At 42.4% G+C, this 16,412-nt stretch overlaps 1 protein-coding gene across 1 annotated transcript in view; it reads left to right on the top strand.

Annotated features, from left to right (window-relative positions):
- Positions 1-16,412, top strand: part of PRDM6 (PR/SET domain 6) — a 112,762-nt gene that overhangs the window by 3,361 nt on the left and 92,989 nt on the right. The window contains exon 3 of the mRNA XM_030926759.1: positions 7,138-7,445. Within this exon, the coding sequence (XP_030782619.1) occupies positions 7,138-7,445 (308 nt within the window). The remainder of the gene's footprint in view (positions 1-7,137; positions 7,446-16,412) is intronic.

The following is a 16,412-nucleotide window of genomic DNA, read 5'->3' as shown; positions in this document are numbered from 1 at the left end:
TTGTATTAATCTTCTCATATCTCCTGTTGAGCCAACTAGATTGTTTCAGTGTGTGAAGTGCAGGGGAAAAGACAAAAGAAAAAGAAAATTAGATTGTCCTGTTAGAGTTACACCCCACGTTGCTCACTAATTAAAGGGCAATTGAGAAAGAAAATAAAAAGCTGAGATACCGCCGTGTAATGCTGGGAGACCAGATCTCCCATTCTTCCAGGAGCTTCTCTGGACAAGTAAGCTTAGGCACTCATTTGAAGCCATGGGATATACTTTTACAAAGATAAAACGTGATTGAGTTTAATCTACATAGGGGCTTAAAACAAGTCAGAAATACAAATACTGGGAAAGTCATTTCCTTTGGCAGGGGAAGTTGGCATAATGGTTATTGAAAGGCTGTGAAAAACAGAAGCGTCTCCTCATTCTTGAGTTGTATGTGAGTGGGGGTGGAGGCAGAGAGAAGCTCCTATTAATTTAACATGTATAGATTTCCCTAGTTTTTCTTTTAGTTTTTTTTTTTTTTTTTTTTGTCATATCCCTCTAAAAGAATTCTGTGAAGTGACCACTTAGCATTGCTTCGTTTTCTTACTTCATGCTTAAAAGGATAGGTATTGAGTTGTTTTTTCGTTTTCTCACAAGGCGAAATAAAAAGGGCAGGGTGGGTCAGGGGGTGCCTCCTTACTTCTCCCTTCCCTTATAGCGAAGTAACTTTTTGCCTAGGATAAGCAATGCATATCATTGCTCTGTAAGAAAAGAACTAAGGAACACTAGTTTCACCTTGAAACTTTATTGGCATCTATGACAAATGTTACAATGACGGGGCTTGTAGCTCTCTTTCGGTCTAAAAGATTTTAAAACAGCAGAAACTGCAAGCTAGCCTGGGTGAGCTTCTCCAATATATTACTAACTCCGTATCAGTTTACCCTGTGACTGAAGTACGCTTTCCACCAAAGCTCTGAATGCTTTGCTGCTGCTGCCTTCTCTTAAAAATCAAGTGGCGCCTCCTGCGATATAAATGGGGGATAGGGCCCTTCCTTCCCCCTCTAATATTTCTGCCCTCATTTGCTGCTGGGCTGCCTGAAGTCATTGATTTAGTCAGGCTTCATCGGAGTGGCCTCTTCCCGGGTTCTGGGAGCTGGTGTGTTGCCTGAAACATTGTCACTTACTCTTGAAAAGTACAGAGAGACAGTCACGGGTGCGCCTGGCATGTCTGAGGAGCATCTCGGTTGTTCTCTCAGCAGAACCCATTAGTTTTTCATGCCTTTTTTGTGAAGATGTGCTTCCCTAGGACCTGGGCGGGAGGCGGGAACTGAGCCACTTTGGGTGTCTCAGGGGAGAGTTGGACCACCTTGCAACTTTCCCAGTTGGGGATTTACTGGAACCCTCCTGCGCAGGGAACAGTGCTGGAAACAGCGCCGTTGTGTGCATGGGTGTGGGAGCAGGGCTTGAGGCTCCCTTACTGGGAATGCCACGCTTTCCAACGGTTTAGGGAGAGGGGCTGGGGAGAGAAAATGAAGTCTGGGCCTAACACTGGTTTGTCCGGTTGCTTGCTAAGGGGTCAAGGAAAGGGATAAAGGAGGGCGAGTGTTTTCTGACCTTCCCTAATCCCTCCCCACCCAGGTGGAAAACGCAGGTCCTGTTTGGGCAACTTCGAGCCCTGTGGCACACCAGCAGGCTTCTCGTGCTACCGGGAACGTCCGCTGCGCCCCTTCTGCCCTGCGCCTCCTCTATCAAAGACCAGCGAGCACCTTAGATTTCAGACACCGTCCGGGTGGGAGGAAGCTTTGGCTTCAGTGCGTGGGCTTTTGTTTCTCTCTCTCTCTCTCTCTCTCTCTCTCTCTCTCTCTCTCTCTCTCTCTCTCTCTCTCTCTCTCTTTCTCTCTCTCTCTCTGTGTATGTGTGTGTGTGTAAGCCCAGCCTCATCCCGGAACACACATGATTTAGCTATTTTACATCTTTCGTTATCTAGCGCCCTGAAACCGAACACAGAGCCATATATTAGATTGAGGTTAGAAGAGGTGGCGACTGTTTATTTAAGGTGATAAAATGGTCCATCAGCAGTAATCTCCATCGATATGTGCCACCAGGAGATGAAGGATGAGGGGACAAGCCACAATTAATTGCCCTATAGTTTTGTAGGAGAGAGTGGAGCCAGCCCAGACCCGCTTCGATCTCCTCTCGCGGCTCCTATTCATCATCTCCGCATTGTATATGGCAGCCTCGCAGGGGCAGGGGCCGGCGAGGTTTATCTCCGCGCAATATTCTCTCACCCTCACAAACTGGCGCTCCCATTTAATTTATTAATACAGTCATCGGAAGACAAATAAGACCCACATTTTCTCCCTCCCACCTTCTTGCCCTCCTCCTTTTGTCTCTCCCTCTTGGTCCCAGGGCCAGGCCGGCAGCCAGGCAGGGCAAAGAACGCCTAGAGCTTTTGCGATTCGCCGGGAGCTTTAAATTCGCCTAGAGGGAGAGTTCCTGAGAGGATTCCCACGAGCTGGGCCGCTCCGCAGGGTGGAGACTGCAATCAATTGACTTCCCTTCCAGCGGCCAGGCAAACCTGCCTCGCCTCTGGATCTACTTCTAGACCCTCTCCCGGGGCTTGGAAGACCCCTGCCGGGTGGAGGAGGAGGGCCGGGTGGGTGGCGGGGTGCAGTGGGGACGTCGGATCGTGGGTGGTGTCGGCGGCCACGCCTCATGTTAGAAGAGAGCTTTTCGTGGGCAGGAGCGGGGTGGGACCTTCAAAATTCAGCCTTCGGCCCTGAGGCCTGGGCGCCCCACCCCGCCCATCGCTCCCCCTCAGCCATCCCATCTAGCCTATATCTCGAGAAGGCAGTGGGGGGAGCGCAGGCTGGAGCCCCAGGGGCGTGAACCCCACGCGGGAGGTTCGGGTCCGGGCACTCTGCCTGCCTACCCTCTGCCCGGCTGCCCAGCCCCCACGCCCCTCCCCGCCCAGGGCGCACGCGGCATTGCCAGCAGGCTGCACACTCCCGGGTCCTCGTCGCTTGGCTGGGTTCGATGGGCGCCGGCCCCCCAGGTCTCGGCCTGTGGGATTGAGGGCCGCGACCTTGGCGGCGGTAGGGGAGGATTTACAGCCCGGGTGGGTAGTGCCGCCCAGGCGGGGAAGCAAGCTTTTCACCTACTCCTTGATTTCCTACGTACAGGGTGGGTGAGAGCCAGCGAAGGCCTCGGGCAGGTACTGGGGAGTGAAGATGTGGTGTAGCGCGCACTCCCCGCGCACCTACACGTGACTGTTGGCCTCTCCACACGCCAAAAGCCCGGAAGCGTTTTATATTTCACCTTTCCTAGAACGAGAAATGAAATTCCAGAAAAGAAAACCATGGTCTGCTTTGCTGCTTTTACCTTAAAATAGATATATTGTAAAAATCTATTGCACTTTAAAGACATTGAAACAATACAGAAGGATAGGAAATTAAGAGTGAAAGTCTGCTCTTAGCTGCACTTGGCCTGGCCTTCTGATGCCAGTAGGTGAACAAGTCTGTAACCTAATGACAGCACCTTTCTTACCCTTAAACAGGACCATTGACAGATTTATTCAAGATAGAAAAGAAATCATGGTCTCTTATATTACCTAATGCTAAAATGGCATTTCAAAGTGTGTTGCTTAGACCATATGAAAGTATCTCTCAGAAATGTAAAAAAATTATTTATGAATAACAATTATGAACTTGTACAAAAACTCTTCCCCTGATTTTAAGAGAAAGTATGAACACTTACTTGCTTCCTTGTTAGGAACCTAAGTAGTTGTGTTATGTATTGCTTGCCCTGGAATGCTGTGTGTGTGTATATGTAATATAATGACATATATACATTTATACATAGTTTGGGCATATAGCCTACTTCTCTTTCAAACCTTTTCATGTAGGTGTTTATACTCTGCTAGAATGTTTGTCTTGAGCATATTTGTCAACCCCAAGAAATGTTACTTGTTTTTAATATCCTCAAGCTACTCTGAGACTCAGACATAAGTTAGAACCCAAATGTTTCAGGTGGGGGAATTTTGTGTATTAAAAAATAACATTGGAATGTAACATGTATCTTGATGGCAGTTGGTCAACTTTTCTGGCAGAATTTTTTGATATAGCATGAAGTGGTTGACAAATTAAGAAGACTTTTGTTGGGTGAACTAATTACAGTTGATTGACTTTGTCTAGCCTGCTGTGGACCTAACACACAGGTAGTCTTCTAGATATTGGGAGAGCCTCAGTTGTTCACTCTTAATAGTAGCATAATGCTACTATTCAGGTTTTCAACTTTTTATGGAGACAAATAAAACAATAAGTTGAAGACGGCTTTAGAGGACTTCTTGGAGAAAGGCCTTAGCCACAGTTTTATTATCATGCATTACAAATATTAGAAGTGTGCTTTTTGTCTATGAGGGTAGTGGTACCTGTGCTGATGTAGTTGATGGGATGACGTGTGGAGAACCATGTTGGAAGTTGACAATCTCTGGTACAAGCTGCTAGGGAATGAATACTAAACACACTTGCTTCTCACCATTTGCATCATTGAGTTGAGCAGAAAAAAAAATCAGTTAAGCAACTCCCTGGAGTGACTTATTTCTATTTCCATGGGCATATTGCCTTTGCTTATTGTCATTTGCTTTTAGCTATTTTTGCAAAGGTGCTGAAAGGCTGTCTCTGAGGTCAGACAGTAAAATTCAAAATTATAGACATTATCTATGTATTTTCCTATCCATTCTCTTTAATGTCTGAAAACACAAGAGTGTGGGAAAGAGGGAAACCTCTATAACTCAATCATGCTACAGCAATTTTCATGGCCCCCAAAGAGTTACTTCAGTGAAATATTTCAATTCAATTGAGTCATGAGTTTGAATGTTAAATTCTCCCAGCTTTCATTAGTCTTTTAAAAATCTCTGGGTTTAGAGGCCTTGCAGTCAGGCAGCTTTGACTATGAATCCTTTCTCTGTCACTTTCTAGCTTCTGGTTCTTGGTGGAGTAACAGTGCTTGGAAATTGCTTTATCTGCAGAATGGGAATCATGATACTGAGATAATATGTTGGTTGTTGGTTCCAGACAGGTGTCTGACACATAGTGTGCACTGTAATTGTGTTTATTGTCTTTCGTAATTCCCAAAATGTCTTGAAGTTTTTATTTTCACAATCAATAAGCTTGAGAGGGTGTGTGAAGTGTGTGTGTTTCAGAGGGGCTGACATATGGATAAGTGTGAGAATACTCCATCCAGGCCCTGGGGTCAAAAGCAGAGTCTGGAAGAATTTTAACAACAGTTCGTGTTGCTGGTAGAGGAGGGACAGAAGAGGGCATTTGTGTGAGGGAGACCCAGCAGCATGGACACTTCTCTACTTTGGGAAACAAGTTGTTGCTTTTCACCTCAGAGGTCTGGGGACATTTCTGAGAAGCTTGCGACCCTAATTCTTCAGCTCTCTTGGGAGGAGTGGAGGAGTAGCTGCTGACTGAAGGGAAGGCTTGGCTGGCTGGAGCCCTCTCCAGTGAGACAGGATGCTTACATAGTCAGCCCTCCTTTGCTGTGAAGCAAATGGCAAATCGAGGGTTCCCTTACCGTGCTGGGTTGCAATTAGGTGTTCCTTACACAAAAGTTCCATACGGACTCACAAGTTTCTCGGGCGTTTCGGCCATTTCAGCGCAGATAGGGCACATCCAGGGTGATCCACCAGGCCTGGCTGCGGCCAAGGCCTACGGCCGGTGCCTCGATGCCCCGAGGGCCACCCGCCGTCCCGCGCTGGCACATCCACCGGTGGTCAGCTTTCACCGTGTCCGCCAGGCGGGACTCGCCAGGTGTCAGGCCCAGTGCCATAGGCCTGACACTTGCGCGGGGTCGCCGTGGCTCCTCAGGGAAGCTGGACCAAGGAGGCTGGGTCGCGCCGGCGGGCGCCGCGGCCACCTTCTCGGGGCAGGCCCTCAGCGCTGAGGCGCAGACACGGCGGCTCCTCCAGGCCCATTAATAACCCGGAGGGCGCTGCGATCCGACAGCGCAGTCGCCACAGGCTCTGTTTCCCGTGGCCGTCTGCCCCCTTCCCGCCCAGTTCGAGTGGAGGGATACTGGGCGCCCACTACCGCCCGACCCGGAGGGTGGGGGTCCCTCTCGCGCAGGCTGCTCTAGGGAGTGTCAGAGAGAGAGCTTCATCAACAGCTTCACCCATTGCATAGCAAGACAGAATCGCGTTTAGCCTGGAGAACAGCCGTCGGGGCAGGAGTTGGTGCCTTCTCTAACAATTACGCTGACCGTTAAATTTGCTATTCGTTTCTTTCCGGTGCCTAGGAAGAGCGTGCACACCAAACCCTCCAGAACAGCACCCCCGTCTCCCACCCTGCCCCACCTGTCCCCGCCCTGCTTCAGTGCCTGGGGGAGAACTGACTGGTCGCTTGAGGGACCCCAGTGCGGGCGCGCCCTTGGAGTCCTGGGGCTGCAGCTCCTGCTCTGCTGGGCTGCAGGCCTGCTCTGCCCTGTCCCGTGGGCGTTTGGGAGGTAGTCCAGGAAGATTCCGAGTCTGTGGATCGAAGGAAGTGTGAATGGCACCCGCGATAGACTCCCCCTCCTCGTCCGGTGATTTTAAATCGTCTCCTGTGTAATTGTAAAAAGAGGAAAGCTAAATACCCAGACGACCAGTATAGAATCTCTTCGAGATAGCAGATGGGGCAAGAGACGGGCTTTTTTTCCCAGCAATACAAGGATAAACACATCCTGAAACTCCGGATAGAAACCTTAGGAATGGGCGAAAGGGTCAGAAGGAACGAGATACAGTGGGGAAGAGAGAGACAAAGAGAGACAGAGACAGAGGGAGAGATGCAGAGAGACTGAAACGGGAAGGAGAAGTCTGGAACTGTCGGTTCCGTGGAGAGCGGACATGCTATCTGCACCCAGATCCGAAGGCTTTTTGGGGAGCCTAGAGTCCTGGCCCGGTACCAGGCAGATCTGGGCTCGGCGAATTCCAAGGGAGCGGCGCGGGTTCTCTTCTCCTCCTCCTCTGAGTTGCTTCGATGCCCCCAAGGCGTCACCTTCCTCGAAGGTGGCTTACCCAGGCGGGCGGTGATGCTGTTGTCTCGGGAGTTTCCTCAAAGATGGTCCGCTCGGAGCGGCCGGATTAACCTGCTCCCTTCCCTTCCTCCTTCTTGTCTCCCGCAGGTTGCGATATGTGCGCGGACAACCGCAACGGCGAGTGCCCTATGCACGGGCCACTGCACTCGCTGCGCCGGCTCGTGGGCACCAGCAGCGCTGCGGCCGCCGCACCCCCGCCGGAGCTGCCGGAGTGGCTGCGGGACCTGCCTCGAGAGGTGTGCCTCTGCACCAGTACAGTGCCCGGCCTGGCCTACGGCATCTGCGCGGCGCAGAGGATCCAGCAAGGCACCTGGATTGGACCTTTCCAAGGCGTGCTTCTGCCCCCAGAGAAGGTGCAGGCAGGCGCCGTGAGGAACACGCAGCATCTCTGGGAGGTAAGTGGCCCGCTGCACAGTGCCTCGCCACCCAGCAGGAGCCTTGGCCGGCAGGGAGCCTGGCCTTTGGCGATGGCAACTGCGAAGAGAGCCTCCCTTGGCCCCCGGAGGGTAGCGGAGAATAGATTTCTCTGGTCCTGTATGTAGATGCCTGGTGTCTGAAGCACCTGCAGTAAGGAGGCTAACAGAGCTGGGGCTGACACGATAGCCAGGGAAACAGAGCCTACAGGTGTCTGAAGACAGAGTCACCTTAACCTGCCTCCATTCCAGCTAGAATGGATTTGACTGTTGGTCTCTCTGAACTTTGAGAAAAAGAGAAAACGGCTGAGAAGATGGAATAGAGGAGGGTGGGCATTAGAATGTTTGAGCTGGGTGACCTTTATGTCCCATTCCAAGCGCTTCCAGTGTGTTTCTGTGTAGTGAGCAGAAAGGAACAGAAGCATAGAGGGGAGGAAGGAGAGACTGGCCCCAATCTGAGAATTGTTTTATTCTCAGATAAAAACAATTTTGTCAGTGTTGAACGTGAGAGACCACGTGTTTCACAACTTTCAAAGGACCCAAAGTAGGCAAATTATATTGGGAATCAGAAATCACAAATTCCGCTGCTTCTCTGATGAACGGAAATTATGTAATCTTCATCAAGATGGAAAATCAGAACGTGGGAACACTGAGTACTTTGGTGTAACCCAGTTGAGGATAATACTTTAATGGCACAATCTTACCTGAAGCAATTATTTTAAAATAACCTATTTGAAAAATGTCAGCCTGAGGTTTCTCCCAAAACGTCATGGTGGATTATTGAGGTTCACTTCTGAAGAGATAGATGCTTATCATTAGGTAATCCTCCTACCAATCTTAGACACCTCCATCCAAGGAAAGTTGCTTATGTAATACAAGATGCCAGAAGTCATACCCTCAAGCAATATGTAAATCTGACTAACTGGGCAAGTGGTATAATAAAGTGGGAATAGCTAGAAAATCAAGTTTCTTAAATGCCAGGGGCCAAGTTGACATGAACCCCTGCGCTCCATTAATGGGGTCATTTCTGCAAGAGATTGCTTCTCATACTTGGCTTGCTGGCCTGTCAAGATGATCTTTTTCACTGTGAGCTGCCTTATATTCACTAAATAAAACTCATGGGACTTATTAATCCACTCAAAGTTTTGATGAGTGTCCACTCTGACCAGCACTGTATTAGGCCGTGGAGATACAGTGTGAAAAACAGACCTGGTGTCCAGAACCCTCCCGTGACTATTGGGGATGGGTCCTGAGGCCTGTGTCTGCAAAGCCTGTTTTGATGGAGGAGGAGCTGAGTGTATGAGTCAACAGCCCAGCAGCCCAAAATAAGGACATGGAAGCCAATGAGCTACCTACCCTATAGTTATCTGCTGGAGTGCCCCGGCTTAAAGCATCTGGTTTGGAAACATTTTGGTTTTTGTTTCTAACTAATTAGTTGTAACCTCCAATGTGGTTTAAAGTTTATAAAACACTTTTAGGTACTTCTTATGTTCCAGTGGTGTTATTAGGAACTCTAATATCATATAGTTAAAGGTCTGCCAATATTTTTCTAAGAAAATCGTACAGCAATTGTTCAATAGTACAAATTTACTCTACCTGAATATGTTAAAACTGAACACTATTATATTGCACTTTGATGCCTATCTATTTTTAGAGTGCCAGGGGACAAAGACATAAACATGAAAAAAAATCTCATAGTTCATTGTGGGTTTCCCCCCCAGAAGGCTTTGAATGATTGGGACGTTGGCAGGAGGCCACTAAACATATAGACTGTAATAATGTATATTAACACTGAAAACTATGGAACCTTTCTTTTCTACCTTTACTTGTTCTTGATGAAGTTAAAATTTTGTTGTAGTGAACAGAGTGGGGAATTTAGCCAGTGTTTTTCTTTTTCTTGGTACTTCAGTAGATATAAAGTGAATTTTATCTATTGTTCAGGGCATATGAGTTGAGTGTGCTGGGGTGGTTCTTGGAGTTGGTTCTCTGTTAGAAAAAAGACTTGCTGGGTGTATGCTTGTATGATCTACAGGATCCAACTCCAAATTCAGGGCATAATCTATTTTTTTATTATCTGTAGCAACAGTTAGAATAAGATACATTTGGGAATTGAAGGGCTATTAAAACTTTAGCCATACAAAATGTGTCAGTCTCCTGGGAGATCACATGAAATGCGACTAACTGGGGCCAGTAACTTAGTGCCAGTGTCCATTTGTAAAATAAAATACTTACCTTATAAAATAGGTTTCAGATTTTTATTAGCATAATGATTTTTAAGATATAGAGTATGGGTTTAAAATTTTTAAGCATTATAATTTATTTTTATGAAACATGACTGTTTGAATTGTTACATTTATAATACAATATTCCAAATGTTACATTGTTCTTTAACTTTTAGTTCTTTCTGTAATACAATATTCCAAATGTTAGATTGTTCCTTAAATTTTAGTTCTTTTCTTTAATTCTTTCTAAATTTTATTCTGAAATTTAAAAAAATCATCATATTGTTCATATTAGAATCAGTAAGTGGAATACATTGTAGGTATATAGGAGATGTTTGGCAATAATTGTTTAATGACTCATGTAATAATTATCCATTTCAAAAACTTATTCTTTTAGATGTCTTCCAGAATAGCAAGTCAACAAAGTGTATTAAAAAATTAAAAACAGGCCGGGCACGGTGGCTCAAGCCTGTAATCCCAGCACTTTGGGAGGCCGAGGTGGGTGGATCACGAGGTCAGGAGATCGAAACCATCCTGGCTAACATGGTGAAACCCCGTCTCTACTAAAAAATACAAAAAACTAGCCGGGCAAGGTGGCGGGCGCCTGTAGTCCCAGCTACTCGGGAGACTGAGGCAGGAGAATGGTGTGAACCCGGGAGGCGGGGCTTGCAGTGAGCTCAGATCTGGCCACTGCACTCCTGCCCGGGCCACAGAGCGAGGCTCCGTCTCAAAAAAAAAAAATGTTAAAAACAGTTGAATCATGATTATTTTATTTTAAAAGGCAACTGTAATCATTTGTCTTCCGCACATTTTTTCAAGTCATTTACTAATGAAGAAATGTCTTTTTATTTCAAGTTCAATACTCAGGTCCTGATGGATCTTACCAGGGTTACTTATCTTTATTTCAGTACAATAAATGGATTGCTAATCTTTTCCCGTCACTGTTTCCAAGTAGATGATGGATTTTTGTTTCAGTTTACAGTTCATTGTTTTTAGTAAGGTTGTACTTTATTATACACATGAAGGCTTATTGCAGAAACAATCAGATTCACCTTAGTTACTCCTTTTATTTAATCATTAAAAGCTCTATTTTCTTTGTAGAAAAATGACTTTTTGTTATTTAATATACATCAGCCATGGAGAGCTTGTTTGCTTTGTAAGCATGTAATCATTTTTTTCAGTTAATATTTTCTTTGTGTATAATCATAGTTCTTCAAAATACAACAATTTAAAGAAAGTTAAATATCATTTCATTACATTCAATATGTTTTGACTCTTCAGGTTGTTTATGGGAAATTCCAAGAGAGTTTTTTTTCTTTTTTTGCAATAAGCCAAGGTAATTTTTTATTTTTTATAGTTTAAGAAGATTACAAGCTAAAAGCCAAATCATTAGTCATTTATTTTTGCCAGTGTCTTTTGGAATCAGAATTTTAATGTGTTTTTTAAGCAATAATACATTCAGATACTTTAAAACAAAACATTACAGGATGCATCAGACAATGACTTGCCTTGGTTATATATATTTATTCCAAGACTTGGATCCATGATACATTTCTAGCTATTTGGACTTAATATGAAATAAAATCTTTCTCAATATTTTCCAAAGAAAACAATCTTTCTCAGCAATTAGGTCTTATTGATGAGAATGAGATAATTTTATCCTAATGTGTTTTCCAATAAAGAAGTGAAAAGGCACATTTGATTCCAACATTTATGAAAACATTATCTCAATTATTAATGTGCCCCCTTTCCCTTGAGATAAATTAATCTAGTTGCACATGGTTTCCTCTTTCTGCTTAACATCAGAATTTAATATGACTGGACCTGAGGAATGTACCCAGTGTATACTTAAAATTCTACTGGAATAAAATACGGAAGTTTAAAATAAGGTTACAGTTTAAGATAGGCTAGAATTACTCAGGCCTTTCAACTCAGTGTCTGACTTGACAAGAAATTTTAGCAAGAATGACAAAATAAATTGCACTTATTTTCACCCTAGAAAAATTATCCTGCTAATTGAAATAATGTAGTGACTTGTTAGTATTACAGTTAAGATACTAGAAAGGGCTTTAATTTTACAGAACCTGTCTTCTCTTTGCCTGAGTAAATTTGAGTGTCTCGTTTTCATTTGCACTATGTGGAAAACCTCATTATTTTTCTTTAGAAAATCAAGGGGGATAACATAATGTGAGCCTTTCTGTGATTTGTTTTGTGCCATAATATTTTAGATTTAATAAGAGTTTTGCTGTTAAGCAAATGGTCTATTTTTCATCATTACTGTTTAGCTTAAGTCAAGATATATTAATGAAAACCAATATTAAAAATATATTACATATTGCTAAATGTTTATTTTTCAAAACCATCATAGGTAGTTGGTTCTAGAAGAAAATGAATTGATTTCATATTTTAAATATATGTATGTTTCTATAAATGACTCAATTTCATATTTACACTACTGTACCCACTTGTATGTATTTAGATGTTGAAAAAATTATTTTAAATTAATCATTTTCAATTAAATTAGAATCATTTAAAAATTGTCCCAGTGATAGTATTGTAATTATATATTCCATATTCTGTTTTATAGACTTTGGCTCATTTTGGCGTGATTCACCAAAACACTAGGGAATAGAATTATGTAGTTGTCGCAATTATATTGAAGTAAAAATCATGTTTTTCAGCAATTTATCATTTAATATAGTAGTCTGCCTGCCTGTTTGGTTTTGAATAGGTCAAATTTGTGAAATTCAAATAATTTCTCCTTAAAAATAAACCATAGCAATGCTACTATTATGTTTTAAATTATGCAGAGTAACAGCTGGTGTATCTCTCTGGCTTTGCCTCATTTGATTTGAAGATGTCTTTTATAGTGGTGCCCATTTGATAGAGTGTGAGCATTTTGTAGTTTTACATAAACTGTAAAACCATCTGCCGCCTCTTGGAATGGTTTCCAGCATTGTGTTAAAAGTCAAAACTTAGTACTTTAAGTTGCTTTGAAAATGTCCATTTAAAGTTCTGGTCCTTTTGGTTTATGTATCATGCTGCACAGTGCCACCCTTGGTTTTCTAAGTCCAAAAATAATTCTACTTTAAAAAAAATTATAACAGCCATTTGAACATTCTCACATCAGTGAGGTTTAATCCCAACATGCATGTGACACTACAGTGCTTTAGCTACAAATAGTTTATAAAGACTGATGAGTTCTGTATCCACAGGACTATTTTTCTCATTAGTTGAGTTTATCTATTTTTTACAAATTGCATCTTTTATTGATAGCATTTTGTCAATATGAAGAAAATAATTCACAAATATTTACTGGCCCATAACTGCATATTTTCTTACACCATGTAATTTTTTTTTTCTTTTTCCACACTGACTTAAAAGTAAGGTATAAAAAGAGAAAGAATCTCAGAGGTTAGTGGGTAAATGAAACCTGCCCTCCCCAGTAACTGCCTGGCAGCAAGTGATCTGATGGAAATGTCATACGATAACACTGGTCTCAAGAAGCCTGCAGGGCAACCTTCTTATTTCACTGTGTAAATTAAAGCAGTTTTAATTTGAGAATATCTATTGTGTTACCCAGAAATCACTTACAGTTTTAGTATAATATGGATTAAAAATTGTTGTGATCAAATATGAAAAACTACATATTACTCAGCTGGGGATTACGCCTACAATATCAAAGTCCTCTTGTCTCAGAAGGTGGATTTAATACACTGGTAGTATGGGAAAAACCATTTGCTATGCTAAAGAACCCTATGTGTAGAGCAACTATGAGCCTGCCTGCTTCGTTCTTTTTCTTTCATTCTTTTTAGGATCATATATACCCCAAGATTTCATTAGTTCAGACATTCCTTGCATATTTACACAAGAAATACAGACTTCGGTATAAGTACTTAGCATAAAAGCCAGAGAAGCCAGAGCAGAATATATACTTTTCCTTGTAAGCATTTGCCACCTCACTCAGATAAGTTACAGAATTCCATTATCCAAATTGTTACACATGTGTGACAGAGGTTGACCTTTCGTCATGTCAATCCTTTTTGTGTAGGCCCCAGGCTCCAGCCTAATGGCTCAAACCCTGATTTACTCACTGTAATAAGGGCAGGAGGTCGAACAATTGTCAGGCTGCCTGTTCGTACTCTTCTTGGAGCCTGGTTGAAGGCTGTTAACACAAAGCTTTTCAAAGTGAATTTACAACCAGCACCACTGACAGAGGCCAATCAGTGCACCATAAATGTCAGGTTAGTGAGATTGAGCAGTAAGTAAAGTACTGACAGCACACTATTGGCTGGAATCAATTCACCAAGGTTTAACTGAGAAGAGCAATCTATGTGTGGTGGGCTTAGGGATAGAGCTAAGTGTGCAGCCTGGGTTTCCAGGTAGACTGCATAGATTTACCGGTTAGTGGGAGCATAAGGGTTGGGGCATCACACATTTGCTTCAGCGCATCCAGCATCATCCATGCTGATGTGATGCACAATCTGGGAGTTCAGTGTTTCTGGGCCTGCTGACTCTGAGGCTTGGTGGTAAAAAATGGCACAGCATTAGATAAAAAGGAGAGAGAGAGGAAAACTATTACAGTATGAGGCTGTCAGAACTGGGGGACACATCCAGTGCATTACAATTCAATGACAGGTAATTTGTTCAAATTCCAAAACTATAACAGGGATTTCCACAAAGATGCAGACACAAATAAGCTTGCTCCTTTGCTCTTCCAAAGGCTCAGCGGTGCAAAACTTTCATGGAAGTCACTAATGAGTGATTATGGGTTGAAGGTCTGAATATCCATGAGATGTGGTTTCCACACCAGACGGAATGTTTTTATTATTTTGTGTAATGACAGCCTGGACAACAATTCATTTAGCTTTGAAGGCATCAGCATTAAAATAGAGGAATCCATTAAAATGCTGTATGCAAGGATTTATAAATTAGGCAATTTCCTTGATTATTGCAATCATTTACAAAATTGATTGTTCCAGTGTGGTATAGACAGATTTCAGCAATGATCATTGACAACAAGCACATTCTCTGATATCTATAGCTGCTGGTTACTAAACCAGGTTACTATTCCCCCCACCCTGCTGTTCTTGGTCTCAAGGTCAGATGGACTTTTCAAGGAATCTTAGAATTATGAAATTTCATTTGTCTTCAGAGGAGACCCACCTAGGCTGTGAGAGCAGGTGCAGATTGTTTTAAAGGTTACATCATTGTTTTTGGACTTGAATGGTAATTTTAGGGGAGGGTTTTGATCATACTTATATGCTTCAAATCAGTTGCACAGACTTTGATATGATGCCAATTTAAAAGGAAATAATTTTTGCAAATTGCAGCTGTAAATATTTGATTGAAGATCTAAAGTTCAATAATGTGTTTTATTTGTCGGTCCTTAGAGTTCTAATTATCCAACAGATATATTGTGGAATCACTGGATTTTAGGTCAATTAATTCTAGAAGGCCTAATACATTGTTACAAGTGTGAAATGCTCAAAATGCTGCAGGTTTTCCTATACAAGAACATACACACATCAAGTTCACTTGGTGCTTAATCACTAACCACAATCCACAGAGTTGCTTTTATTCCTGAAATGTCAGAAATGGACATGCCACATGTATCTGCAGCGTTCTTTCCAATGAAAGCTAGCCATGTGGTTTATGCTTAGTACAACATAACTGACTTTGAGACATTTGCTTTTAATCATCCTTTTGTTTTCAATCATCCTTTTCTCCCTTTAAAACTTTAACACAAACTGGGACTTGTAAAATAATAACTCTTTAGAAAATTGTTTAACATGGTGTTGGGAATACAAACAATTTTTGTTCTGATTTTTGTCCTGTTTGTGAATACATAGTAATTTGATCTTAAGGTAGTTCTTTGTTTAAAAGGGGAAATGTGTTTCAGGAAGTTCAGTGGTTTGGTGGTACCTTGTCTTTATTTGCTAATGTTGCCTAAGTCAGAAGTTCATTTTCATTTTTAGTTAGTGTAAAACTGACTACTTAGAAATTTAGTAAAAACGTAATATTTTCACTCAGTGTCTTGATATCATCTCCTCATTTTTAATTATTTTTTTTCACAGCATTTCTGGTTTCTGTTAAGACTTAAAAGCTGCGTGGTTAGCTCTGACTTGGGTGAACTGTGATGAGGCGCTCAGTATAACATGTTTTCCCAGTGCCTCTGTACATTTATTTAATACACCAAAATCTACAGCATGCAGTTGTGAAATAATGATATGGAATTTGGCCCATTTTATTAAAATGAACAGTATTTTTCACTCTCTGTGGTCATTTTAAATTAAAGCTGCCTCAGATAATGAAGTGTCTTCTATAGAAACATCCAGTGTAATCTAATTCAGTAGAAACTTCTTAAGTGCTTTTTAATTGAAATCAAATTAAATGTGATCAAGTCATGTTTTCAGTGTCTTGTAAAGCACCAAGAGCTAAATATTGTTAGCACACCTGGGAATATTAATGTTTATCACAAAAGAACAGCATTAAATTATGAGATATCCATGTGTAGTTAAATTAAATTATGAGATATCCATGTAAACTTCAAAATAGTAGATAGCTCCTTAACAAATTCAAGGTTAGAATACAATGCTTTTGGAACCTGTTGTGTTTGTCCCAAACTAATATTAAAATTTATTTATGATATAAAAATACACAAATAGTTTTTGGGGGTGAGAGTCCTGAAAAATATTGGGCAACTAAGGAAAGCACTTAATTTCAA

The sequence above is a fragment of the Rhinopithecus roxellana genome, chromosome 3, assembly GCF_007565055.1.
Source record: "Rhinopithecus roxellana isolate Shanxi Qingling chromosome 3, ASM756505v1, whole genome shotgun sequence".
Taxonomy (NCBI): domain Eukaryota; kingdom Metazoa; phylum Chordata; class Mammalia; order Primates; family Cercopithecidae; genus Rhinopithecus; species Rhinopithecus roxellana.
Note: the sequence above shows the minus strand (reverse complement) of the source record. Positions and strands in the feature narration are given on the sequence as shown.